At 38.7% G+C, this 26167-nt stretch overlaps 4 protein-coding genes across 5 annotated transcripts; 1 reads left to right on the plus strand and 3 right to left on the minus strand.

Moving 5' to 3' along the window:
• Positions 1–12679: 12679 nt before the first annotated feature.
• Positions 12680–25104, minus strand: LOC103518310 (zinc finger BED domain-containing protein 4-like). Its single transcript, XM_026830157.1, is given in 6 exon segments — positions 12680–13857; positions 13859–13927; positions 15176–15745; positions 18652–18894; positions 20606–20687; positions 22689–25104. Coding segments are annotated over 6 exon segments (2541 nt in total). The 5' UTR covers positions 23618–25104; the 3' UTR covers positions 12680–13209.
• Positions 17295–18362, minus strand: LOC113471198. 2 transcript variants are annotated; one of them, XM_026830155.1, is made up of 2 exons: positions 17777–18362; positions 17295–17693 (listed from the first exon to the last, which is right to left on the minus strand). In XM_026830155.1, exons 1-2 carry the CDS (start codon positions 18328–18330, stop codon positions 17354–17356), a joined length of 894 nt encoding a protein of 297 aa, XP_026685956.1. In that variant the 5' UTR covers positions 18331–18362; the 3' UTR covers positions 17295–17353. The 2 variants fall into 2 exon arrangements, with proteins under 2 accessions (XP_026685956.1, XP_026685955.1); XM_026830154.1 differs by having other exon boundaries at positions 17295–17680; positions 17764–18362.
• Positions 18436–19020, minus strand: LOC113471199. Its single transcript, XM_026830156.1, has one exon. The coding sequence runs from the start codon at positions 18889–18891 to the stop codon at positions 18490–18492; it is 402 nt and encodes a 133-aa protein (XP_026685957.1). The 5' UTR covers positions 18892–19020; the 3' UTR covers positions 18436–18489.
• A 334-nt stretch (positions 25105–25438) lies between the features above and the next one.
• On the plus strand, positions 25439–25849 carry LOC103518304 (histone H2B-like). Its single transcript, XM_008483365.3, has one exon. It carries the CDS (start codon positions 25460–25462, stop codon positions 25838–25840), a length of 381 nt encoding a protein of 126 aa, XP_008481587.1. The 5' UTR covers positions 25439–25459; the 3' UTR covers positions 25841–25849.
• Positions 25850–26167: the final 318 nt, after the last annotated feature.

Below are 26167 nucleotides of genomic sequence, written 5' to 3' on the forward strand. Positions count from 1 at the left end.
ATCCAAGAAAAAATTTGGACCGATTGCAATACTTTCTCATTACTAGTACCTATAGCTTCGCTATATCTGTAGTAATAGAAAGTAAAAATTATTGATTTTCAATTCTTATACCTACACTGGTGACAAAATTACAGGAAAACTTTTTTTTCTCAAACTACTGTACAGTGTTCAATTTTTTTCAGTAAAACCTGATTAGATTATTAATGTTAGTTGCTGTAAAGTTTAAAACTTATTTCACAAGACCACATACCTATACAGGGTGTCCGAAAATAAACGATACATTCAAATAAATTGAAAACAAATGAAGATTGAAAATTCGTGTTTTAGCTGATTGTAACAACTTTTTGAGGGACAATTACTGGTGACCTCTGGAATTTTATCGGGTGTCCCCTTGAAGGTTATTTTAAGCTCAACTTTTTTTTTATGGAATCCCATATTTTTGAGGTCAGAAATGAAATCCAAAAATTTTGACCTGTAAAAGAAGTGAGATTAACCAATTAAGACCCTTCAAGCGGGTCTGCTAAAAATGATGAAAATGATGAATCCTTATGAGACCTTCTCTGAATTTCAACTTGGCTATGTGTTTTTCCCACCCAAATAAATAAATAACAGTAACATGGAACCAAAAGGGGGGGGGGACAATGCCAAGTCGAAATTGAGAGAAGGTTGAAGGAGTTAATATTCATAATTTTTACCAGACACGCTTGAAGAGAAAAGTCAAAAGAGTCTTGGCCCTTTATAGGCCAACATTTTGGATTGAAACTTGGCTTTTTTTTCACATTTATGTTTTTGTGGGAGTTTGAGATTCTTTGTATTGTTCAAAGATCAAAGTTGATGGCTTGTAGTTCAGAAAATGGGCTAAACATTTATTTGTATTTTCCTTTTCAGTGGTTGAAAGTTTGCATATAAGCTTGCAGTTCTCTATGTCCTCCAATGCCATTGCCGTCCTCTGGCTGCACGAAATAGACACTTAAAACTGTTGGGTACCAGATTATGGTCCATGATTCAGACCATTTTATTTATAATGCACTGTTCAAAATTACCCTATGTATGGAGTCACATCACGGAGATCTCTTTGGTACCTATATTGCAAGAGTTGCAGCGCATTGATGAAATTTTGTAGCAACATTCTACATGGGATCATATCAAGTGGAAAAAGCACATACCAGTAGGCTACATTTGGACCAAAATAAGAGCCGCCTTCTTATTATATCATCTGATTTCCAGTAAAGTTCCTTTAAAATAAATTTGAAACAATTACTCTGCAAGGTCATGATCATCCCAGGCATATCATACGCAACACCAGCCCAGCTTAGCACAGCAATAAGGTACAGTAAAAGCTTCAAAAAAATAAAGTCCTGTGAATAATTTACACCTACCTAAGTAATGGAGCCAGCGAAGTTACATCGAAGAGCCTACCTACCTTGCATTCAAAATCACCTAGAAAACATAAACAGCAAAGTTTTACGACAAATACAGGTTCAAAACACTCTAGAATAAGAAATCTTGTTATACAATCATGGTTCATTTTCTTCAGGTTTTTGTTAAAGCTGCCTTCGTGTTAGCATCATTGTCATTAATAAATTGACCTGTCTGGTCTCACGTCATGAGGTACATATTTTCAGGTTAGGGCAAATTGAAGTTTTGTATACCCAGAATATCTAGGTACATTTTAACGTGTATTTTCAACAAATCAGTTGCGCTTACTTGGGTGATGTTTCAAAGTCATAGAGCAGGAAAAATGACCAACGAAATTTTTCTTTTTCTTCTACGACTTCTAGATCCCGAGATAAATAGATTTAAAAAATACTGGTAAATCGTGAACTTTGACGTCACAGCATACGCTCCCGTAGGCGATGACGTCATAATTCATGACTCCCGCTTCGTTTGTTTGTGCGCGTAATTGGTATGTGTGCGTGTGTGTGTGTGCGTGTGAGAGTGTGACACCAGTAATTGCGTATCTGTGAGAACTGTCTTCTGATACGTGTAGGTGTGTAACTTAAAAAAAAAAAATGAAGTCCCATAGGAAGGAAAGTAATCGGGTCAAATTTTCGATGGTCAGTTTTTAGTGCCAAAACACGTTTTGAGGTCCCTAGAGTCTAAATCCAAAGTATTTTACATCTCTGGATAAAAGTGATAGGTACTTGATAATTTTGTGAAGGTCCATCAGAAATTAAAAACCTACTAGTTCAAAAATGTTTGAAGTTCAAGTAAATGTGAAGTTTAGATAGCATGAATTGTGTGCATGTTTCAATTAAAGTATGTTTGTATACAGTTATACAAATTACCTACACGTACATACTTATGTATACTTAGTATATTTAGCGATGAACTCTCAAAAAGTTGACGCCACTGGATTCAACAGTTTGTAAAAAAATAGCAGCATGTGAACTTTTCGTCATTCTTCAAGTTCAAGCCTCAGCCAGCCCAATTCATCAAATGATGATGTTACAAAAGTCTTTTTTTTATTTTTTTTTCTTGCAAATAAAACGAATAATTTCCATTTTTTTAACCAAATAATTTTTTTTTTTTTCAGTTTATTTGATTTATTTACAAATATTTTTTCAAATGTGTCGACTAGGATTTTTTCTTATTTATTTGTCTGCCATGTTTTATTTTATTTATTTATTTTTTGAGCGGTAATTTCAATTCTATAATTAATTTATTATTTATTATTCTTGAAATTTGAAACTTGAACAGCCGTGCCAACACTTGTGTGAGATACTTTTATTTTATTTATTTATTTTTTGTGATTGAGTAAGTTTTAGTCGAGTGAACACGATTTTTTTCTCTCTCTAAATTTTGGTGTTAAAAAGTGGTTTCTAAGAGAATTAAAAAATAAGAGTTTTGACTAAATCAATTAATTACATTGTGACTTTCATACCAACCTCAGTGGTGTAGTGGTTAGCACGGTGGACTTTGGATCTGGAGGTTGGTGGTTCGAGTCCAAGTCAAGTCATAAAACTTAGCGTAGTGCATTAAGCAGGGAACGACATTTGTGACAAGCATTTATGCTTAACACAATTAAAATTCCTTTTCCATTGTGATTTTCATATAATTGTTAATCTTCTTTTATAACAAATCATTTTAAGTTTACTTGCTAGCACACTTTTGCAGACTATTTGGTTGTGAGCTCCTTTTTGCATTTTTTTATGACACAAATAAAGTGAATAGAAAAACTAAATAAAACAAATAAAATGAGTTTTTTATTTGTTTAAAAAAATACAGCTATGGTCACAATGCCACAGATTGCAGACATATCTGACACATGCATTATGGGCCACCTAGTGACCTGAAGTGATTGACTTAGTTCCGATGTTAGTTCACAGCCACATACCACATCACACTACCTAGTCAAAGAGAGGAAGAACCAAGGACTTGACAAGCTTCTCTTTGAGTTTTGAAGGAAATATTTTTCTAAATTTACCCAGTGTATCTTCTAGACAATTAAGCACCTATTTTTTTTTTTTTTTTTTTTTTTAGTTTTTGCGTTTAAAAGTAAATGTAAATTTAAACTCTTTCAATTAAGCACCTTTTTTTTTTTTTTTTTTTTTTTTTAAGTTTGAGCATTTAAGTGAAACTGTAACTTTACACTCTTTAAAAGTGTGCTGTGGTGCCAACAACTTTGAGAAGCACGGCTATAGACTGTCAGACTGACTATAGTCATTTTTTATTTAACAATTAACCGCTAACCGCAGCCCAGTTTATTAAAGGTCACTACCTCCCTTCACATGGAAGTGTGTTTATGACATGAGGGGCATAAACAATTTTTACTTTCCTTATCCTATAGGAAGGAAAGTAATGTAATCGGGTCAAATTTTCGATGGTCAGTTTTTAGTGCCAAAACACGGCGTCACAACTCTGAACTTTTTTCATTAGAACGGCAATTAAAGATTTCATTTTCGACCTTTTAATGGTACTTTTTGGAGTTTTGACATCAGATTTGGATTTTTCACTACTTTTTACGTAGAAATCGACATTTTATTAATAATATTTTCCCAGTTGCAACTCCTCCATTTATCCCACATTTTTTTTTCTTTCGTCAACTTAAAGCTCAATTGATCCCCATTTTTGACAAAAATATAGGACGTGCCCACTTGTAATATTCTACGTTTAATGGATCATCTATGATATCTACTAATTGAACACAGTAATAACACAAACACCAAGATACTTTGTACAATCATCATATTTTATTTCGTCCATTATAAAACACTCTTATTTCAATCTTTTACATAAAACAAATTCTTATAACTACTTTTCACTTTAGGCTTCAGGTCGGGTCCAAAATCCAAATCGTAATGGCAGTCGCACTTCTTTTATACCTATATCCGTTAGGATCATGGTTGTTGGAATTTGAAAGGTGAGATTTGTTGAATGATTTTTGATGTGCGTGACACGGCTTGGGTGGAAAGTTATAGCTTTAGTTTTGCTGGCATTTATCTTGATTTTCCAGGTATTGTAGTAACCTTCAAAATTGTTCAGGTGTACTTGTAGGAGTCTTCCACCCATTTTGGTTCCCGAGGTGTAAATGGCCGTGTCGTCGGCATAGAGGGCACAATGAATCCCCTAGGTCTTGGGAAGGTCATGGAGGTAGATTGTGAACAGTATCGGTCCTAGTAGGCTCCCCTGTGGTACGCCCGCTGAGATAGGGTGTTTGTGTGACAGTGTTCCTGCATAGAGATACTTGGAAGGTCCTGTTGTTGAGGTAGGATTTTATGATTTTGACTAATATATTATTTACTTCCAATTTTCGCAGTTTATGTATTATGCCGTCGTGCCAGACGCAATCAAATGCCTTCTCTATATCTAGGAGTATCATTGTGGTTGGCTTTCTACTGGTAAATTTGATTGAAATGTCGTTGACTATTCTCGTCAGTTGGTGGCAGGTGGAGTGGTTCTTCCTGAATCCGAATTGCTCGTTTTGTATAAGGTTGATCGAGGTATTTTGTAATCGTAAGAGTATAATCTTTTCGTATAGTTTACCAAAGACAGAGAGGAGGCTGATTGGTCGGTAACTGGTTGCTAGATGTGGATCCTTGTTAGCCTTTTTGATTGGTATGACATTGGCATTCTTCCAGGCAGTCGGGAAGTACAGATGTCTTATAGATGAGTTAAGGATATCAACCAGAAGTTTCTTAACTATCCGTCCCTGGATTTGGTCTTGACCAGGAGCTTTGGTGTTTGGCAGCTTCCTAATTATGTCAGCAAGTTCATTTCTGTGGTAGTATAAATTGCCTCACATTCCTGATCTGGGGGGGGGTTAGGTTCTGCTTCGAGAAGATTCAGTGTTTGGTTGACTAAGGTGTCTGTGGTTGGATCACGGAAATTGCTTGTTCTATGTTAGGTTCTGCTTCGAGAAGATTCAGTGTTTGGTTGACTAAGGTGTCTGTGGTTGGATCACGGAAATTGCTTGTTCTATGGACTTGTTCGTAGTTGTTTGCTAGTGCTTCAGCAATGTCCATATTTTCGTTGACTTTGGTGTTTTAAACATTCAGGAAGTCAATCTTCGTTGCCACTCTTTTCAGTCTCTTCACGTTTTTCCAGAGGGTGAAATGAATCTTCAAGTCATCAGTATTTAAATCAATTTCAGGAACTCCAGTTTCATCCAACTCATACAGGAACATTTCAGGAGTCAAAACAGCAAGATCGGAACCAGAATCGGACATGTAAGTCAAGAGACGAGAATTAATGACAGACTCACAGTCACATAACAATGTCATCATCTCTTCATATGATACGAACGAACGACCAAGTTTACGTCGCAACAGTCCTTTCAGTATACCTATTAGTCGCTCCCACCAACCGCCCCACCATGGCGCAGACGGAGGATTAAATCTCCAGTCGATCTTCTTTGCAGAGCTGATACAGCATCCCAATCTAACTTGTTGGCGGCAGTCTCAAAACCAACGAAATTTGTACCATTATCACTGTACACTATTTGTGGGCGTCCTTGCTTGCTACAAAAGCGTCTGAACGCTTGCAGGAAATTGTCTGTTGACAGGGAGGATATCAACTCAAAGCGCACTGCTCGGTAAACGGCGCATGTGAATAGGCATATCCACACTTTCTTGGTTGACTTCTTGTCGTCGCCTTTGATATAAAGTGGGCCCGCTAGGTCCACGCCCGTCACTTCGAATATTCTTGCATCACGAACACGGCTTTCTGGAAGTGGTGTCGGGGCTACTTCTAAGTTCTAAGAAATGCCACCCTACAACATCAGGTCGAGTGCAGAGGACACCTCCTTCGTTGGCACCGTTAGGTATCCAGAGGGCCTTATTCGAGTCTGAGAGGAAGAAGGGGGTCGTTAGACATAGAGAAGAAGCACCAAGTCCAGCACCGGGTTGAAGGTGCACGACACCTAAGTGCCCTTTTTTTTTTCTTAAAAAAAAGGTAGCTAAGTTCCTTACGTAATAGATCCCAAGGTCAGATCAAAAACCTAGAATGATAGGGTCCGGGCTGGTCCAAGCTGATCCGAAGACAGGTTGGGACTTGCTTTCAGGAAGCTGACTGATAAGGGGTCTCCCAGCAACTGGACCTCCCCCAAGGTTATGGCTGGCTTGAGGTGGGAGGACTGGTTGACGATCTGGTAGAGAGACAGGCCTGACAGCGGTGCACCTTCGCTGGGGCCAGAGAGGGTACTGCGCCGTGGCTTGGTGTCTGGTAGCCAGGTTCTCCTGATCCGCCGCTGTGTGCTCCGCCGTCGCTCGCTCGCCACTGGCCCACCGCTGCTTCCCCGCACCTGCTGCCTCGCGTCCGCGCGATGATGATACATATGAGGAGACCCGGTTTTTTTATATATTATTTCTGACCTTGGGCTAATTTACGAATTATAAGCAGATGTATGGAATTTTTACTGGTACCTATCGCTAGTACGATTTTATCCAGTATATATAAAACGTTTTATGATTTTATTATTGATAGTAAATATTAATTTTCTTCCAAAAATTTCCAACAGGAAGTTTGATCTTAGCGAGTAAACGTTTTATGATTTTATTATTGATAGTAAATATTAATTTTCTTCCAAAAATTTCCAACAGGAAGTTTGATCTTAGCGAGTTTTCCTATCTAAGAGTGAAGAGAAGGTGAAGTGTAGAGAGCGGATTGGGGCCGATGTCCCCATCTTTTAGGTGACGTTTGGCGGCGACCCTTCTTTTGTTCCTTGGTTTGATGACATGGGGCCAACTTCCCTTCTTTTTTGATATTTGTAATTAGATTTGAGGGGTGCCCATCTTTTATTAGTTAGACTTATTATTAGCTCCCTTCTTTTGATTCAAATTGAGGAGACCTGTTTTTTTTATTATTATTATTATTATTATTATTATTATTATTATTATTATTATTATTATTATTATTATTATTATTATTATTATTATTATTATTATTATTATTATTATTATTATTATTATTATTATTATTATTATTATTATTATTATTATTATTATTATTATTATTATTATTATTATTATTATTATTATTATTATTATTATTATTATTATTATTATTATTATTATTATTATTATTATTATTATTATTATTATTATTATTATTATTATTATTATTATTATTATTATTATTATTAATTTCTGACCTTGGGCTAGTTTACGAATTATAAGCAGATATCTTCTTCTTCTTCTTCTTCTTCTAGTACCATGTCCATTACTGAACGTTGGTGATCAAATTGGCTAATCTTATTGGATCTTGAACTATTTGACATAGGGATGTGTTAGCCATGTTGGCAATTCTTGCCAGCTCCTTAATCTCTCCGATTAAATCTTGGAGGTATGGTGCACTTTTGAGCTCGTTTAGCGCGTCGTTGATTGTTTGATATTCACTAGCCGTGTCCGCCGGGTTTTCCGGGGCCGGTGGCGGTAGTGGAGTAGCAGGGACTTTGATCTTTAAGGCGGGGAATTCTGCGTCCTTCCGGACGAATTCCCTAGGTCTGGCTACCTGGTTCTTCTTTTTCATAGTTTTGTCTTTGTAAGTCTCGTATCTGGGACATTTTTTGCTATTGGCCAGATGGGGCCAGAGGCTATCGGCCAGAGGACCACTGCACAGAGCGCATGTAGGGGCTTTAGGTTTGCTGCAGGTTTTGGTCTCGTGATCTTTGCCGCATTTGAGGCACTTGGGTGCCTCATTGCAGTTACGCTGCCCATGTCCGTATTGCTGGCATCGGTAACATTGAGTTACTCTGTTCTTTGGGGAGTATTTTTCCCAGTATATCCTCATGTTAAAGATATATCCCACTTGGTTAATTTGTGTCATTGGGATGTGTCCCTTGAACCTGATGATGTACATGGGGTATATGCCCATGTTTTTCGTCGTCATCTTAGTGACGCTTTCAACTTCGATTTTCTTGCCTATTTCGTCGTATATGTCCTTGGCATCCCAGTCCGGGGAGAGGCCTTTCATTACTGTCTTCGTGTCTCTACGATCCGTAGGGGTGAAGGTGTGAAACATTTTGTTATTGTCCTTGAGCTTCTTCTTAATGAGCTCATGATCAGTGATGCTTGTTGTTCTGATGCTAACGCTATCTCCCAGGTGTCTTAGGGTGAACTTGCCTTTGCAAAGCTCCGTTAGCATCTTGTTAATATTTACTAGGTTATCTCCGTTTTTTCTTACTATGATTGGAGTTATCTTTTGTCTTACGGGACTGTGTCGTTCCTCCGAGAGGTTTGATAGTGGGCTGTATCTACTGCCATTGTTCTGTTCTTTGTTACGAGAGTTAGCATTGCTGGCTTTCGAATTTGACCTTGTGTTTCTATTGGTGTTAATGTCAGCGGGGGAGCGTCTGCTCTTTCGCTGTGTGTTTTTATTTGCCATTTTAATATCTTTGGGTAGCCCATATGACGCACTGAAAAAAAAAATTTCCAAGTCAGTATTGTTAGGCGCAAAAATAACTGGATATAGTTGTATCACCTTAAATATGTGTGAAACATGGTGTTAATGTCAGCGGGGGAGCGTCTGCTCTTTCGCTGTGTGTTTTTATTTGCCATTTTAATATCTTTGGGTAGCCCATATGACGTTTAAGTTTCGTTTGTTGGGGCCGCACTTCCCGAATGTGACTTGCACCGAGGGGGAAGAGTTCTGAGATGAACTTTTTTCGGTTTTACCAGCTAAGTATCAGTTATGTTCTATCTACTCTTTAGTACTTTGAGAAGTTGAGCTGCACTTCCCAAATGTGACAAGCACCGAGGGCGAGGGGGAAGAGTCCTGAGAAGGACTTTTTTCAGCAATCAACTAAGTTTTTAATCTAGTAGCCTATCTACTCTTTATGATACACGCCAGAGCTCGCGGTATATCTCGACCGGGCAGCAGCCGGGGTTGAACGGATAACGCTACCGTCACACGAATCAGGGGGGAAGCGTTGAACCTGGTAGATGGTAAACATGTAGATGGTAAACAGGGTCAAAACATGGTAAACAGGGTCGGACCCAGAATGCTGCCCTGTGTGATCCCGGCATGGATCTGGAACTTATCTGAGAGTTGCTCGTTGTATTTGACCTGGAGTGTTCTGCCCTCCAGGTATGACTTGATCATCCTGATCAGGGGGCTAGGGATGTTCAGCTTATAGAGGAGGCCTTCGTGCCAGATTTTGTCAAAGGCCTTTTCTATGTCCAACAGGATCATGGCTACCTGTCTTTTTCTGGTTAGCTGATTGGCTATGTCATTGGTAATTCGGGTAAGTTGGTGCACAGTGGAATGTTTTTCTTTGAACCCACACTGTTCGTCTTGTGTGAGTTTGATGTTTGTCTCTTTAATTCTGTTTAGCATGATTTTTTTCTAGCATTTTCCCAAACAGTGCGAGCAGGCTGATGGGCCTATAGCTCGAGGGATCCTGCTTGTCTTTGTTGGGTTTAAATATTGGGACAACATTAGAGTTTTTCCATGCCTGAGGAAAGTAATTATGATGGAGGCAGGAGTTGTAAATATCCAATAGGATGTTGGTGATGTTTAGGGGGAGGTTCTTAATTACTATCCCCTGTATTTTGTCCTCTCCTGGTGCCTTCTTATTTTTGAGGGAGCATATTATTATTGTGCGTAGTTCTCCTCGAGAGGCGTAGTCTATTGGTGCTGTGTTGTGATTGGTCAGATTTCCAACTGTGTTTTGGACCAATGATTCTGTTTCGGGGTCTTCTATTTCCTGGTTTCCCTTGTGTATCTTATAATATACCTTTCCTATTTCATTGACCTTGTCCTGGTCCGAGGTTATAATTTTGTCGTCGACTTTTAGGCTGGCAATGTGCAGGCCTTTGGCCTTGAGTTGAGATTTTTCCATAGGGAATTATCCCTGACGTCAAGTTTTTTGATGTTATTCTCGTAGAACTCGTTCTTGAGAATGTTTATTTGATATTGTATCTTTTTGGACAGTTTGTTAAGCGCTAGCTTGTATTCAGGGCTTCTGTATTTTTGCCAGATCTTTCTGGCCTTGTTTCTTTGAGTTATTAAATATTGAACTCGTGGGGTGATTTGATATGTATTGATGGTGTGTTTGACCTTCAGAATCGCCTTGTCTATGGCGTGCTGGATCTTAGTAGTGAGCGATTTAATTTCTGTCTCAATTTCTTCCTCAGATAGAGGGATGTTGGCGTAGGTCGGGTTATAGTTTTGGAGAATTTCTCCAAATCTTGCCCAGTTGGCTTTATCATAGTTTAGATGTAACTTATGTGTTGTTTGGAACGTCAGAGGCAGGGTCAGCATGACCGGCAGATGGTCTGAGTTCAGGTCGTTTATTGTTTCGGTGGTTGGGTCCTGTGTGATATTTTGAATTAGGAATAGGTCTTTTGTAGACGGGGAACAGTTTCTTGAATCAGGTATTCTAGTAGGCTTGGCTGGCGCTACTATGTTGTAGTTCCTGGAGTAGGAGTGCTCGTATAGTTTTTTCCCTCTAGGGTTGTCTCTATTTTTGTCCCAGATTCCGTGTCGGGCGTTGAGATCTCCGCCGACTATGGTCGGGTTGGAGTGGTTGTTTAGTAGTAGGTCCCATTCGTTGAAGAGGAACTTTTGTCCTGGGTGCGAGTACACACAGTAGATATTGACTGACTGTGTGTTATTGATTTGAATTTGTATTCCTATTTTTTCAATGTTAGGAGTGAGGGTGGGTGGAAGCACCTTGTATGGTATATTAGCTTTAAGGTAGATGCAAACTCCGCGGGTCTTGGTGTCTGGGTCCACGTCTTTCCTTATCCATTTGTAATTAGCTATGTATGCTTTCGTCCTAGGCGTGAGGAGAGTTTCCTGGACCAGCGTAATGTCGATTTTATGTTTGTAGAGAAAAGCTTTGAGCTCTTCGTGTTTATTGGCTAGACTCCTGGCGTTCCAGGTTATAATTGTTAGGGTATCCGCCCTTGTTGTCCTTGATAGGTTTATTATGTTGGGGTGTACGTTCATCCCAGGAGGTTCAACGTTGCCGCTACTCTGTCCTGTTTTTTAGGCATGTTGGCAATTCTTGCCAGCTCCTTAATCTCTCCGATTAGATCTTGGAGGTATGGTGCGCTTTTAAGCTCGTTTAGCGCGTCATTGATTGATTGGTATTCGCCAGCTTTGTCCGCCGGGTTTTCCGGGGGCGGGGGTGGCAGTGGGTTGGCAGGGATTTTGACTTTTAGAGCGGGGAATTCTGCGTCCTTTCGGACGAATTCCCTACCTGATTCTTCTTATTTGATATTGTATCTTTTTGGACAGTTTGTTAAGCGCTAGCTTGTATTCAGGGCTTCTGTATTTTTGCCAGATCTTTCTGGCCTTTTTTGGGGTTGAGCTGCATTTCCCAAATGTGACAAGCACCGAGGGGGAAGAGTCCTGAGAAGGACTTTTTTCAGCAATCAACTGGAATTCTTTAAGTAGCCTATCTACTATTTATATACTCGCCAAAGCTCGCGGTATGTCTCGACCGGGCAGCAGCCGAGGTAGAACGGATAACGCTACCGTCACACGATTCAGGGGGAAGCGTTGAACCTGGATGCCGGGTGTCGGGGTGTGCAGTGTTGGGTAGCGTCAAGTCGTTCAAAGTAGGAGCTGGGCGGTGGAGGTAGTCCGTCGCGGCGTTGGTCTTGTAGTGAAGAGCCTTGAGAAAGGCTGATTTAGCAATCCTGAGAAGGACTATTTTGAAAATAAGGTGGATTAGTAGAAGCAGAGTTCTGTATCTGAAGATGGAGTCGAAATGGACGTAACTGGCGGTGCAGGACTATCTGTCAATGCTGGGAGGGGCTGGTAGATTTTTTTTTTTTTTTTTTTTTTTTTTTTTTTTGGGATAATTTGCGAATTTTAAGCAGATATATGGAAATTTTTACTGGTACCTATCGCTGGTACGATTTTATCCAGTATATGAAACGCTTTTTGATTTTATTATTGATGATAAACATTAATTTTCTTCCAAAAATTTCAAATAGGAAGTTAGATCTTAGCGAAAATTTTCCTAACTAATAGCAAAGAGAAGGTGAATGAATATAGAGAGTGGATTGGGGCCGATGTCCCCACCTTTTAGGTGACGTTTGGGGGCGACCCTTCTTTTGTTCCTGTTTAATGACTTGGGGCCAACTTCCCTTCTTTTTTTTTTTTTTTTTTTTTTTTTTTTTTTTTTTTTATTATTATTATTTTTTTTTTATTTTTTTTTATATAATTATGTTTTAATGTAATGTTCTAAGCAATTATAATTGTATTATGGAACAAAAATAAACTTTTATTATTTATTTGGGGCCAGTTCCCTTCTTTTAGTTCAAATTGAGGGTGACCCATCTTTTGTTAATTTAGATTAATGGAAGGAGGTGGGGCCTGGGTTCCCATCTTTTAGGTGATATTTGGGGAAGACCCTTCTTTTGATGGGGAGTGAGTCGACTACAACATCACCTGACCAGACGTGTTCAGCGATTAGTAAGCCCCTCACTCAATCCCTGACAGGGCGTATTAGGTATTAGTTAGTTTTTAACTGTGGTGCTAGTGCGACAGATGGTGTCTGTGCTAATTTAGGCTATTTGATAATGGGTTTTCTTAGTAGGTTTGATACTAGAGGTCAGGTTGAATTTCGAGGTCAGCCAAGTGTTGTTGGGCTGCCAAGATGAGTTGGTGTTGGAGCTGTAGGTAATCAGTATCATTATGGAGCTTTGTGAGAAGCCTAGACCTATGTCTTTGGCCCGTGTTATATGGTGTGATTCTTTGAGGACACTCTGTAGTAGTGGGTTATCGATTGACCCTATTTTTCGTAGAATTTTGTGTTCAATTTAACCTGGAGATCCTGTATGTAGGGTATGTTAGCCTGTCGATGAAGTTGAGCCGTTCCCTGGATGTGGAGAGGATCTCATGTTGTTTCCAATATTCAATTGGATTTGTATCTAGGGGGATAGTTGGTTGATTTAAATAGGCAGAAATAGTCTGGGATACATCAGGCTGTGTGTTACTGACTCTGTTTGTCTCTAGTCTTTTTTGCAAGTCCTTATGGACTTGCCATAGGTTTTCACTTCCATGATCAAGAATTTCCAGATTTTCATCTTCATCTCCATTTCCATCTGAAGAGGAAATGGATGCAGTTTCCACAGCAGACATCATACTACGTCGTACAGCTCGAATTTCAGTTTTTATTGAATCAACAGCCCTTGATACATCCAATGGAGACTTCAAGTGTAGTTTCTTAAACCGAGGATCAAGCAGTGTTGCTGAAGTCAAAATTTTGTTCTTCTCCATTTGGCCAAATCTTGTCGCTATCTCGTGTTGTAGCTTTATCATGAGAGTCTTCCCAATATCTGTTTGTAAATTTTTCTTTGGTAGGGTGGTTTTCAATATGTTTACAACTGGAAGGATTCTTCCCAATGTGGGATAGGAGTCTCCACTCACATCCTTAGTGATCAGTTCAAGAGGTTTTAAGATTTAAGACTTCTAATACTTCTTTAATGACCATGATGTCTTGGCTTGTGACCATAGGCGGTTCTTGCCTAAATTTTTGGGGGGGGCTTGATTTTGAAGGTACCTACATCCTACACCTTCAAAATTTTGATTTAGCTTTATGTAAAAAATCTGGTGTGAACATCACAAGACTTTCCTTATCCTATTGAATGATGCTTATTTGAGTATTATTTTACCCTCACTTTTACTATATCTCTAACCGTTTAGTCAGTCAGTATAGCTGAAAACCGCCAAAAAAAAGTCGATGAGACTGCCGGCACAAACTAGGTAGTTTCAATAAACTGATGTATAACTCAGAAAAAGGGCCCTGTTCCCCATAGGCGGTTCTTGCCTAAATTTTTGGGGGGGGCTTGATTTTGAAGGTACACCTTCAAAATTTTGATTTAGCTTTATGTAAAAAATTTGGTGTGAACATCACACGACTTTCCTTATCCTATTGAATGATGCTTATTTGAGTATTATTTTACCCTAACTGTTACCATATCTCTAACCGTTAGTCGGTATAGCTGAAAACCGCCAAAAAACGGTCGAAATCCGTCCAAAAGGGGTCGAAATACCGCCAAGCGCAGCACCTACATATCTTGACTAAACTTTTCTGTTGTATCCTTGTCACATTTGTGAACTACATACCAAATTTAAAGTCTCTAGCTCATACCGTTCCCGAGATTTTGTTAAACTAGACCGAAAACCGCCAAAAAGCGATAAAATGCCGCCAACCAATGCACCGATCTTAACCAAAAGTTTCGTGTCGCATCCTTGTCACATTTGACAGCTACATACCCAAGTTTCAAGTCGCTAGCTCTTTGTTTACAGACAGACGCACAGATACACACACGGACCAATGGCTGAAACTTTGGATTTAGGCTCTAGGGACCTCAAAACGTGTTTTGGCATCAAAATTTGACCATCGAAAATTTGACCCGATTACATTACTTTCCTTCCTATAGGATAAGGAAAGTAAAAAGACGAGAAACTCCCGGACACGGAAAAATGGCTGAAACTTTGGATTTAGGCTCTAGGGACCTCAAAACGTGTTTTGGCACTAAAAACTGACCATCGAAAATTTGCCAATGGCTGAAACTTTGGATTTAGGCTCTAGGGACCTCAAAACGTGTTTTGGCATTAAAAACTGCCCTATAGGATAAGGAAAGTAAAAAAATGGTGTTTTGGATTATTATTCTGAAATCCAATTTTATCTAGTGTAAGAGGCCTTGTGACCATTGCAGGACATCTTTCTTGTGATAAGGTTATTGGTCCAATTTTTTCAACCAATAGTATGAACCTTTCTAGCATATAGCCCAAGCCCCCCCCTATCGCCGCCTATGCTTGTGACCATTGCAGGACATCTTTCTTGTGATAAGGTTATTGGTCCAATTTTTTCAACCAATAGTATGAACCTTTCTAGCATATAGAACGTTGAGTTCCATCTAGTTGGAACTGCTTGAATTAATTTCAAAGGCGTGGCTTTCCTTAGTAAATCTGCTGCTTTGACAGAGCTTTTGAAGAATGTTACTAACTGTTTTACCTTCTGAATCACAGGTAACACAGAATCATCATCAGTAATTTTTGAAGCAATCAAATTTATTGTGTGTGCAAAACAGCCTAAATGTTTGTCACTCCCAAATTCATCAGTAATTGCTTTAACCATATTTGAGGCATTATCTGTAACAACTAAAACAACTTTCTTGTATAGATCCCACTCTTGAAGAATGGTTCTTAATTCCAATCGAATATTCTCTGATGTATGGGAAACTTCCATGCACTTTGCTGCCAAGTTGAAGCTTTCCAATTTTCCTTCAATCAAACAATGAGCGGTAACACCTGTACAGATGAAAGCAGAAAATATGCTATATCAGGATTTTCCTAGTTAATTTGAATATTTAAAAATACCCAGCAACATATTTAGAAGGTATTTCAAAAATGAAAAGTAGTTTCCCAGTTTTACTTGATTTTTGTGATCTTTCAAAATACTCTCGGGTGCTAATGATGAGCATCAGGCAGATTTAACATGACTGTCTTGTTAACTCTTACTAATGACAAGCACTTGAGCATCTCCAAAAGCTTGCATTAATCAAATAAAACCCCCAAACCCATTTTTTTTTTTTTTTCTTAATATATATAACCAAAAATGTTTACTTGTTATTTATTCCCCCCCCCCTCCCCTAAACAGTTTTTAAATGTTAGTATCATTGAAATGATGCTCTACATTATATATTATAAGGAATTTTGATTGTGTTAAGCATAAATGCTGGTCACAAATGTCATTCCCCTCTTAATTAACTATGCTAAATTTTATGACTTGACTTGGACTCAAACCACCAACCTCCAGATCCAAAGTCCACCGAGCTAACCACTACACCACTGAGGTTGGTTATATTATATCAATTTATTAATTTATTTTAGTTATCCACTTTTATTTTTATTGTTTTTCCTCCAAAGTTTGTTTTAGAGATATTGTAAAAGAACACTCAAATAAGCATCATTCAATAGGATAAGGAAAGTCGTGTGATGTTCACACCAGATTTTTATTACTATTGTAATAATAAAGGAAGGACGGACTAAAAAGGGGGAAAAAATCGAAAAATCGGAACGAGAATATCGATATATCGAATCGTATCGGAATTCAAGTATCGATACGAAAAATCGATCGAATCGAAACAAAAGTATCGATTTTTAAAAAAATTGATTTTATTTTCCCATCCCTACTTTGACCCGCACTCGTCTTGCGATTCTCAACGCAGCTCGGAATCGTTTCGGTGTCAGGAGCTGTTGGACAGCGGACGGAAAAATCCTGATCCAGGTGATCGGCAGCGATGGTACCTCACGCCGCTACGTCGTCACAACCAAGAGGATGTTGGATGCTATCAAGGATCCGGCCCCTCCTGGTCCAAGCCAAAGGATTCGGATACCTGAAACCTCGTCCACCCCACCAGCATCTTGATCAAGTAGAAAACCGGCCAAACCGCCTCTAACGAGACCAAAGTCAGCACGACAAGTGAATTTGTAGGTGCATAATACACGCATCACACATGCATCGGTTGGGTACCTGTGGTAAGCGTTGTGCATTGTAGGTCACTGGGTACTCTTTTATGATACCTATTGGAGGAAAAATGGTACATAGTGAGGAGGAGGTATGCTATACCTATGTATTATCTATATTTAATGCATGTGCTGGTCAACTTCAACCTATTTGAATTGTCAGTTATTGATATACCTGTCAGGCTCTATTTCAGGGTAGGTATTAAAATATTTTTTTTTTTTTTTTGGTAAAAATCAGAAGTGAAATCACTTTTCATTAAAAAAAATAAAAATAAATAAACAAAAACAAATCAAAATCAACTCATAAAAAAATACGGCTCTATTTTAATGAAATACAAAAGCAGGTTTTTTTTTTATTTTCAGAAACAAATTTTATTTAGAAAGCTATATTTCTATATATTTCGAAAGCTATAGCCATTACCTACTCCAATAGGGTCTCGTTGAAACTGTCCAATATTTCACAGTTAGTCTCTTCAGTATTATATACAACTTCCGAACAAAATTTGTCCAACATTTTTTTCGTTGGAGAAAACTTGTGACATTCATTCTGGCAAACATATCTAACTCTTAGGATTGCATCTGTAGTTAGAATACTCATCCTATTTCTAATTTTACTCTTAATAATATTCATTACAGAAAATGAACGTTCCACTGCTGCATTAGAGAAAGGTATGCAGAGCAGTGGAAGAACTAGTTCAAGAATATGTTGATAACGTTTGTCACCAGCAGAGTTTTTAATAGTATTTACATGTGACCAGAATGTTTCCGTGGAATCAGTACTGAAATATGTTGATAACGTTTGTCACCAGCAGAGTTTTTAATAGTATTTACATGTGACCAGAATGTTTCCGTGGAATCAGTACTGAAACCTGATATGTTTTGCACTAGATTCCACTTAGAGAGTACCTCAGCAGGATCTGAACAAATCTTTTCAAAATGCATAATAATATCAGTGATATCTGGTTTATTACTAGAAGTGGCTACACTTGGAGAAAAAGAATTCAATTTCTGCAGGAGGGAAAAGTTGGCAGGCAGACGCTGTTGAATTTCTTCTCCCAGTCTGACAAGATAGTTCAAACAATTTTGCTGAATTTCTTTTAAAATATTGCTACTAACGGTTGAGGAGTATTTATTAAACTCATAGCCAAACTGTACACATGGGAGTGGCATTATATATTGTTTAAAATCAAAGTGAGCCACATCCGTTTGCTTCATTTTTGACAAATGACTTGGTGTAACAATTCTTGAGATCACTGAATAAAATAAATCATACAGATCATCCAATAATCTGGAAGGATCCACTTGATCCGACTGGAAAAGTGTATTAACCTTGTTCACTTTCTTTATAATCTCAAGCAGAAAGTACAAGTACAGTTTGTTTTCGTTGTTGCTGAACATTTGGTAGAGAGTTGATGCTGTGTAACATTTTTCATTTTTTGCTGCTAATCCAAAATGGAGCTTTAAAGCTTCATATTGATCAAGAATTGTTTTAATTGCTTCCCCTCGTGAGAGCCACCTAGTACCAGCTAATTTACATATTTTCTTTGGAGCTGACTCTCACATTGCTTCAAAAAGCTTCCTATATTTTACTTGACGGTCAGTACTTTTGCTAAACCAACTTGTACATTCCTTGATTAGAAAATCAATGTGACTAGGCAATTCCAGTAAAGACTTTTCTGCAGCCAAATGTAAAGAGTGGCATACACACTTTACAATTACCAAGTGGGGAATGAGCTCTTTTAGTTTGGAGGAAAATGAATTATACTTCCCAGTCATGACATTGGCTCCATCGATTCCAATGCCAAGAAGTTTGTCAATTTTGAGACCATCCTTCTCCAGGGCAGACTGAAAAGCTGTAACCATTGTGAGATGATCCCCTGCTTCAATTTCAAGGAGTCTGTAAAATGTTGTCACCACCTTGTTTTCTCTATGACTGAAGTATCTGATGATGAGACTCATTACCTGAGAAGAAAAATAAATAAAAAATACCAGTGAGTATTATGTTTGACATCCTCATCACACAAAAAGGCCTAGGATTCCCCAAGTATTGTGAGCCCCAAAAAGTAGGCAATGTGGAAAAATATTTATTTCAAAACAAAATTTTTAAAAAAAAAAAAAATCAGGTAGTTGCCAAACGAGTACTTAGACTTTCCTTATCCTATTGAATGATGCTTATTTGAGTATTATTTTACCCTCACTTTTACTATATCTCTAACCGTTTAGTCAGTCAGTAAGGCGGTTCTTGCCTAAATTTTTGGGGGGGGCTTGATTTTGAAGGTACCTACATCCTACACCTTCAAAATTTTGATTTAGCTTTATGTAAAAAATCTGGTGTGAACATCACACGACTTTCCTTATCCTATTGAATGATGCTTATTTGAGTATTATTTTACCCTCACTTTTACTATATCTCTAACCGTTTAGTCAGTCAGTATAGCTGAAAACCGCCAAAAAAAAGGTCGAAATCCGTCCAAAAGCGTTCAAAATACCGCCAAGCGCAGCACCTATCTTAACTAAACGTTTTCTGTTGCATCCTTGTCACATTATTTTGTGAACTACATACCAAATTTCAAGTCTCTAGCTCATACCATTCCCGAGATATTGTTAAACTAGACCGAAAACCGCCAAAAAGCGGTTATATGGCGGTAAAATACCGCCAACCAATGCACCGATCTTAACCAAAAGTGTCGCATCTTTGTCACATTTGACAGCTACATACCAAATTTCAAGTCGCTAGCTCATACCGTTCCCGAGATATTTTGTTTACAGACAGACACACAGACAGTGGGTAGTCCTACTTGTATTCAGGAGTAATACAATGAATTCATTATCTACCTTTTTTGTGTCAATAGTTGTGCTTTCGTCAATAATCATGGAATAATATGATTGGCCAATATCACAAATCAAATCTTCTAGCATGCAAGGGCTGAGAACATTATTAATAAGCCCAATGCATTTAGTCCGGTGAAGTTTGATAGATTGCAAAAGTTCTGACTTGACATCTAGTTCTTTGATTATCTCCCCAAGGTGATCAACTGTTCTCACTGAACAATGCTCTGCAATCATTGCAGCTATCTTCAGTTCAGCTACTTTCCTTCTCTCGCTAATATTCCAATGCCAGCTGGGCGCATAGTGGACCTGGCTTTATCAGGCCACTTTAATAATAAGTAGGTAGGTAACTAGGTACCATTACTATTATAATTATATTATTTTTCTCTTATTATTATTATTAGGTATTATTATTTTTTTATTATTGTTGTATTTACTTGCTGTACAATGGGGATTCCCCGTAAAATAAATTTAAAAAAAAAAAAAAAAAAGCCCTAAGAACAAAAAACTATGAGAAAAACATCCTAAAACTCGACGTTGACGATAAGTGTAGACTTTGCCACAGTCCGGGAGAAAACATAACACACATTGTCAGTGGATGCACACAACTTGCGAAACACGAGTACACCACCAGACACGACAAAATATGTAAGTATCTCCACTACAATATTTGTCTGGCATTAGGGATGGATAACAACCCCAAGCAAAAATGGTATGCTAAAGAACCTGAACCAGTAACAACCAAAGACGAAATTACAATCTGCTATAACCAACAAGTGCAAACGGACCGAACAGTAAACGCAAACAAACCGGACATTATAATAAAGAACAGAAAAGATAGAACCTGCACGATCATAGATGTAGCCGTACCAGCCGATATGAATGTAGAGAAGAAGGAAGCAGAGAAAAAGCTCAAATACAAAGACCTAGCAATAGAAATAGAAAGAATGTGGAACATGAAAGTAAAAATAGTCCCAATTGTGATAGGAGCACTAGGAGTAGTCCCAAAATCGCTTAAAGACAACCTACAGCAAATCCCAGGACAACTCCATATCAACAAAATACAAGAGTGTGCACTGCTCGGCACAACCTACATATTAAGAAAAGTAGGAATCTAAATAATGCAACACCGAATCCTGCACTGGGTCTGAGGAATTAGGTTAATTCCTGATCCAGTAGCTTATAGCAGAGGGAAAAACCATGAAGGATCCCTCTTGATGACCTGAAGATAATAATAATAATAAAAGTTGTTCCTGTTGTCATTGGAGCCCTTGGAGCGATATCTAAAGCACTCAAGTCTGATCTTGATTCCATCCCTGGATCCTTTAATAACAGACCTACATCTACATAATTATTACCTAACTGGCCAACTATCAGGGTGTGTTTATGAACAGGGCTGAGATGAGCTCAGACGACGTGAGATAGCTGTCCCGGCGGCAATTTATAAAATTCATTTTATATCTATTTTTGTTTGCTTTGTAATTTGCTTGTTTTTAATAGCTAATACAAATGAAAAGTATAATATAAACGTGCAAACTAAAGATAAAAAGTAAAAAATGAATTCAGAAAGAAGCACCGCAGGAAGGAGTCGTACGCCATCTACATCTACAAGGTGCTCAAGCAGGTGCACCCGGACACCGGAGGCCACCAGTAAGCTCATTATGTGGTCAGAATCTCATTTACATGAGGATAAAATTCCATGCCTCAGCTGGGATTGAACCCAGCACCTGTGGATTACCAGTCAGGTGCCTTAACCACTGAGCTACCAAAGCGGGAGGGATTTGTTTAAGCTCTTAAGACCAAGTGCCATACATCAAAGAACTCTGTTTTCTTACCTTTCAATATTGCATTTTGTTCCCAGACTTTCTTGTATTTCTGTACATATTTGGCATTTCCTTCGGTTTTGGGATTCATCTTCTTCTTCTTCAATAATTTTTTGTATAGCGGTCAGTTATAATTATAACTAATATAACTTCAACATATTATCCATGATTGACTTTGAATACTTTGATACAGTGATAAAATATAAAATAAAACTAATAAAAGTGATTGATTTTTTTTAAAAATTTAGCGCTATAAACACCACTGTGACCACTGCAGTGCATCCTAGCGGATATTTCAAACATTATGATCACTTCATATTGCATACACTAAAAAATAATTTCAAGGGGTAACAAATTTGTAGGGCCCGGCCGGTTGTCGTAAAATACGAAAATTTCTAAATTGATAGAAATTTTTCCAAAAGTCACTAAAAAAAATCAAAAATCCCTAAAAATTTGACGAAAAAGTCCCTAGACCCTAGATGCTCAAAAAAGTCTCAAGAGACCTTCAAAAGTCCCTAAATCTAGGATTATTAATTAATTTATTTAATTTTGACATCCTTTGTAAATACTTTTTACTTAAGTTATATATAGAAATGGATACTTACGAGTAGGTAGTGATAAAATATAAAATAAAACTAATAAAAGTGAAAAGTGATTGATTTTTTTTTTTAATTTAGCGCTATAAACACCACTGTGACCACTGCAGTGCATCCTAGCGGATATTTCAAACATTATGATCACTTCATATTGCATACACTAAAAAATAATTTCAAGGGGTAACAAATTTGTAGGGCCCGGCCGGTTGTCGTAAAATACGAAAATTTCTAAATTGATAGAAATTTTTCCAAAAGTCACTAAAAAAATCAAAAATCCCTAAAAATTTGACGAAAAAGTCCCTAGACCCTAGATGCTCAAAAAAGTCTCAAGAGACCTTCAAAAGTCCCTAAATCTAGGGTCAAAATCCCCAATATGGTCACACTGAGAGGGTCATTATAAATGATTCTTAAGTATCTGTTTTGCATGCGCTGTATTTTGGATTTTTTGTGTTTTGCATGCGCTCATCCATGCCGGTGTGGCGTATGTGAGAACAGGGATAACTATTACTTTGTATAGGAGGAGTTTGAGGGTGTTTTGCATGCGCTCATCCATGCCGGTGTGGCGTATGTGAGAACAGGGATAACTATTACTTTGTATAGGAGGAGTTTGAGGTTTTGATCTAGGGTACTCTTTTTGCAGATCAAGTTGTACAGTAGGCCAATGGCCGTCCTGGCTTTGCCAGTTGCATATTGAATGTGTTTTCGCCAGGTAAGGCGTGAATCAAGATAACAACCTAGATACTTGACCTCTTTTTTCCATTCAATGGGTTGACCTTGGAATAGGATTTCTGTTTTACCGGCCGGTTTAAGCTTTGTTTCTTGACATGCGAAGGTGATGCCTTCGGTTTTTGACGCATTTATCTTTATTTCCCATGTGCGGTAATACCGTTCGAGTTTGTCTAGATGGTTTTGGATTAAAGTGCCCACCCCCCTGGTTCCTGCGGCGTACAGCGCTGTATCGTCTGCAAAGAGTACAGTGTTGATTCCGGGTGTTGTAGGGAGGTCGCTTAGGAATATTGAAAATAGGAAGGGTCCCAGGATGCTTCCCTGAGGGACCCCAGCTGCAATGTTGTGTTTGCTAGATAAGCGACCTCCATACGACACCTGGAAGGTCCTATTTGATAGGTACGATTCGATGGTTTTAACGATAATGGGGTTAATGTTTAATTGGTACATTTTGTACAGGATACCGTCATGCCAGACGCAATCAAAAGCTTTTTCTATGTCTAGTAGGATCATTGTAACTGGGATCGATCTAGCAAAGTTCTGGGTGACATAGTCAAGGATTCTGACAAGTTGGTGACAGGTGGTGCGAAATCCGAATTGTTCATCTTGAATTAGCTTGATGTTGGTCTTTAGCAATCTATTTATGATAATTTTTTCAAGAATCTTTCCCAGGATGGAGAGGAGGCTGATTGGTCTATAACTAGTGGCCATATGAGCGTCTTTACCAGGTTTGTGTATTGCTATTATGTTTGCGTTTTTCCATGCAGTAGGGAAATGCTGGAGTTTGAGTGACGAATTATATATGTCCACTAGGATGTCAAGTATGTTGAGTGGTAGTTTTTAAATGACTCGACCTTGTATTTTGTCCTCTCCTGGGGCCTTGGTGTTATTTAGGCCCTTGATTATGTCCCTCAGTTCGTCCCTGGTTGTGTACAGTTCCTCAGGGGCTGGTAGTTTTTTTTATATATATATTCGATGTTCTTTTTACTAATGATGATTATGTTCTATCCCATCACCTGCCTTCCGGCTTATTATGGGTTTTAGATTGTGCAGTAAAAAGGGCTCAAAAAATAAATAAATTAAAAAACAAAACTTATTTCGGCTCTCCTGAAAATGTGATTTTCGCACTTACGTCTCTTCGTGTTTGCGACGACGATATTATGATATTCCTTTCTAGGTCCTTTTTATTATATATTAAAAGCTGTTGTACCCTGCCTCGCCAGCACACACACAACACCACATCACACACACCCATCCCACATGCACAAACATCCCATACGCACACACCCCTCCAACACACACACCTATCCCACACACACACACACACACACACACACACAAACCTATCCCACATAATACGGTCGAATTAAAAGAATAAAAAAAACTGGTCACCCATCCATATTCTAAACTCACTCGGTGTAGCTTAACATAAACTAACCGGAAAACAGCCTAAAACCTATCTAAAATTAAATACTAGATAATAAAGTACCTAAAATTCATACATACGTATTAAAAAAGATGGGTCCCCCCATACTAACAAGCCTACCTAAAGAGGGAACAGGCCCCACCAGAAGAAAAAAAATGAAACATCATATATACTAAACTCCCTGCCTAACAGAAAACTGTATTTTACCAGTCAAGCTGGCCTACATTAAAAGATGGTCTCCCCCACTGTGTAGGCACAGTAACTAAAAGAGGGGTCCCGGCCACAAAAAATTCCAAAATCAAATTAATGTTGACAAAAAAGGTCTCCCATCTAGTTAAGTCTACTAAAAAAGGGACAAAGGCCTCAACTTACTGTACCATTAGATAAATTTTACCCAATGAAAAGATTGGTCTCCCAAACTGTTCAGGATCAATTATAAAGGAGGGGTCTACTGACCACATAATGTATACTCAAAAGACTGGTCTCCCCCACTGTCTTGGTACAGTTTGAAAAGAGGGGTCAACTGGCCACACCTTCCCTATATCACTTAATACGATTTACAGAAAATCAAGTTGAAAATAATTTAGTCATAGAAAGTAAAAAGTAAATAAAAAAAAGTCGTGGGGCATTGGGATTGGCTTTGCTTTGTCGTGCGTTTGAGTACAATGGGGCTCGACCACTTTTATTTTTTTTTCGCTGATAAGGGAAGTTCGAAACACGCTGATTTCAATAGAAATGCTTAAAATTTCATTTGAGGCTTCCTAAGAGGAGAAATCTTTGTTGGAAATTTCTGATTTTTGAAACGCACAAAATTTTCGCGGGCAGCCATTTTTTCGTGATGACGTCAGTCCATGCGAGAGCGTAAACCATGGCTGCCTTCAACGTTATTTTATTATTATTATTATTTTTTTTTGCGACCTTTAAGCGACATTTTGGGGGATTTAGGGACCGTTTTGGATGTTTTTGAGTGCGCCAATGCACTTTTTGGGTACTTTTACATCGGAATAGGACTCTATCTCGAAAAAAATTTGGTTGAGCCCCATTAGAGCGCGACTTTCTGCGAACCTGATCATTTTCATCTCGTTCTTATTCTTACGTCCGAGCAGATCTAATCTCCATTCGCTAAAATGGCAGCTGGCAAGTCGAGCGGTAAAGCAGTGAAGAAAGCCGGAAAGGCCCAGAAGAACATCGCCAAGTCCGACAAGAAGAAGAAGAAGAAGCACCGCAGGAAGGAGTCGTACGCCATCTACATCTACAAGGTGCTCAAGCAGGTGCACCCGGACACCGGAGTCTCCTCGAAGGCCATGAGCATCATGAACAGTTTCGTCAACGACATTTTCGAACGCATCGCCGCCGAGTCCTCCCGTCTGGCCCACTACAACAAGCGGTCCACGATCACGAGTCGGGAAATCCAGACTGCCGTGCGTCTCCTGCTCCCCGGTGAGCTGGCCAAGCACGCCGTGTCCGAGGGCACCAAGGCCGTGACCAAGTACACCAGCTCCAAGTAAACTGCTGCTGCTGCTGCTTGTTTACACCTCCTCGCTCCCCACCCTTACTTAAAACGGCCCTTTTCAGGGCCACCATAAATTCTTCCCAACCATGTTTACACCTCCTCGCTCCCCACCCTTACTTAAAACGGCCCTTTTCAGGGCCACCATAAATTCTTCCCAACCAAATTTTCTACCATATCCGTAACAACAAGATATTGGTACAATTTCAACGTGGAAGCACGACTTCGTACGCCATCTTACATTCCTGTTTTGTTCGTGCTACGGTCTCAAGTAGGAATAGATCCAGCTGTCGTCTCCCGACTGTCTATTACTCATCATGAAATC

The sequence above is a fragment of the Diaphorina citri genome, unplaced genomic scaffold, assembly GCF_000475195.1.
Source record: "Diaphorina citri unplaced genomic scaffold, Diaci psyllid genome assembly version 1.1 scaffold2148, whole genome shotgun sequence".
NCBI classification, from domain to species: Eukaryota; Metazoa; Arthropoda; class Insecta; order Hemiptera; family Psyllidae; genus Diaphorina; species Diaphorina citri.

Bases quoted from the DNA above. Each gene is read 5' to 3' on its own strand.
- LOC113471198 (XM_026830155.1), bottom strand. From the start codon at position 18,330: ATGTTCAGCAACAACGAAAACAAACTGTACTTGTACTTTCTGCTTGAG. The intron at 17,694-17,776 runs ATTCTGGTCACA...TTCCACGGAAAC, and splicing joins AGTACTGATTCCACGGAAAC to ATTCTGGTCACATGTAAATA.
- LOC113471199 (XM_026830156.1), bottom strand. From the start codon at position 18,891: ATGAGTCTCATCATCAGATACTTCAGTCATAGAGAAAACAAGGTGGTG.
- LOC103518304 (XM_008483365.3), top strand. From the start codon at position 25,460: ATGGCAGCTGGCAAGTCGAGCGGTAAAGCAGTGAAGAAAGCCGGAAAG.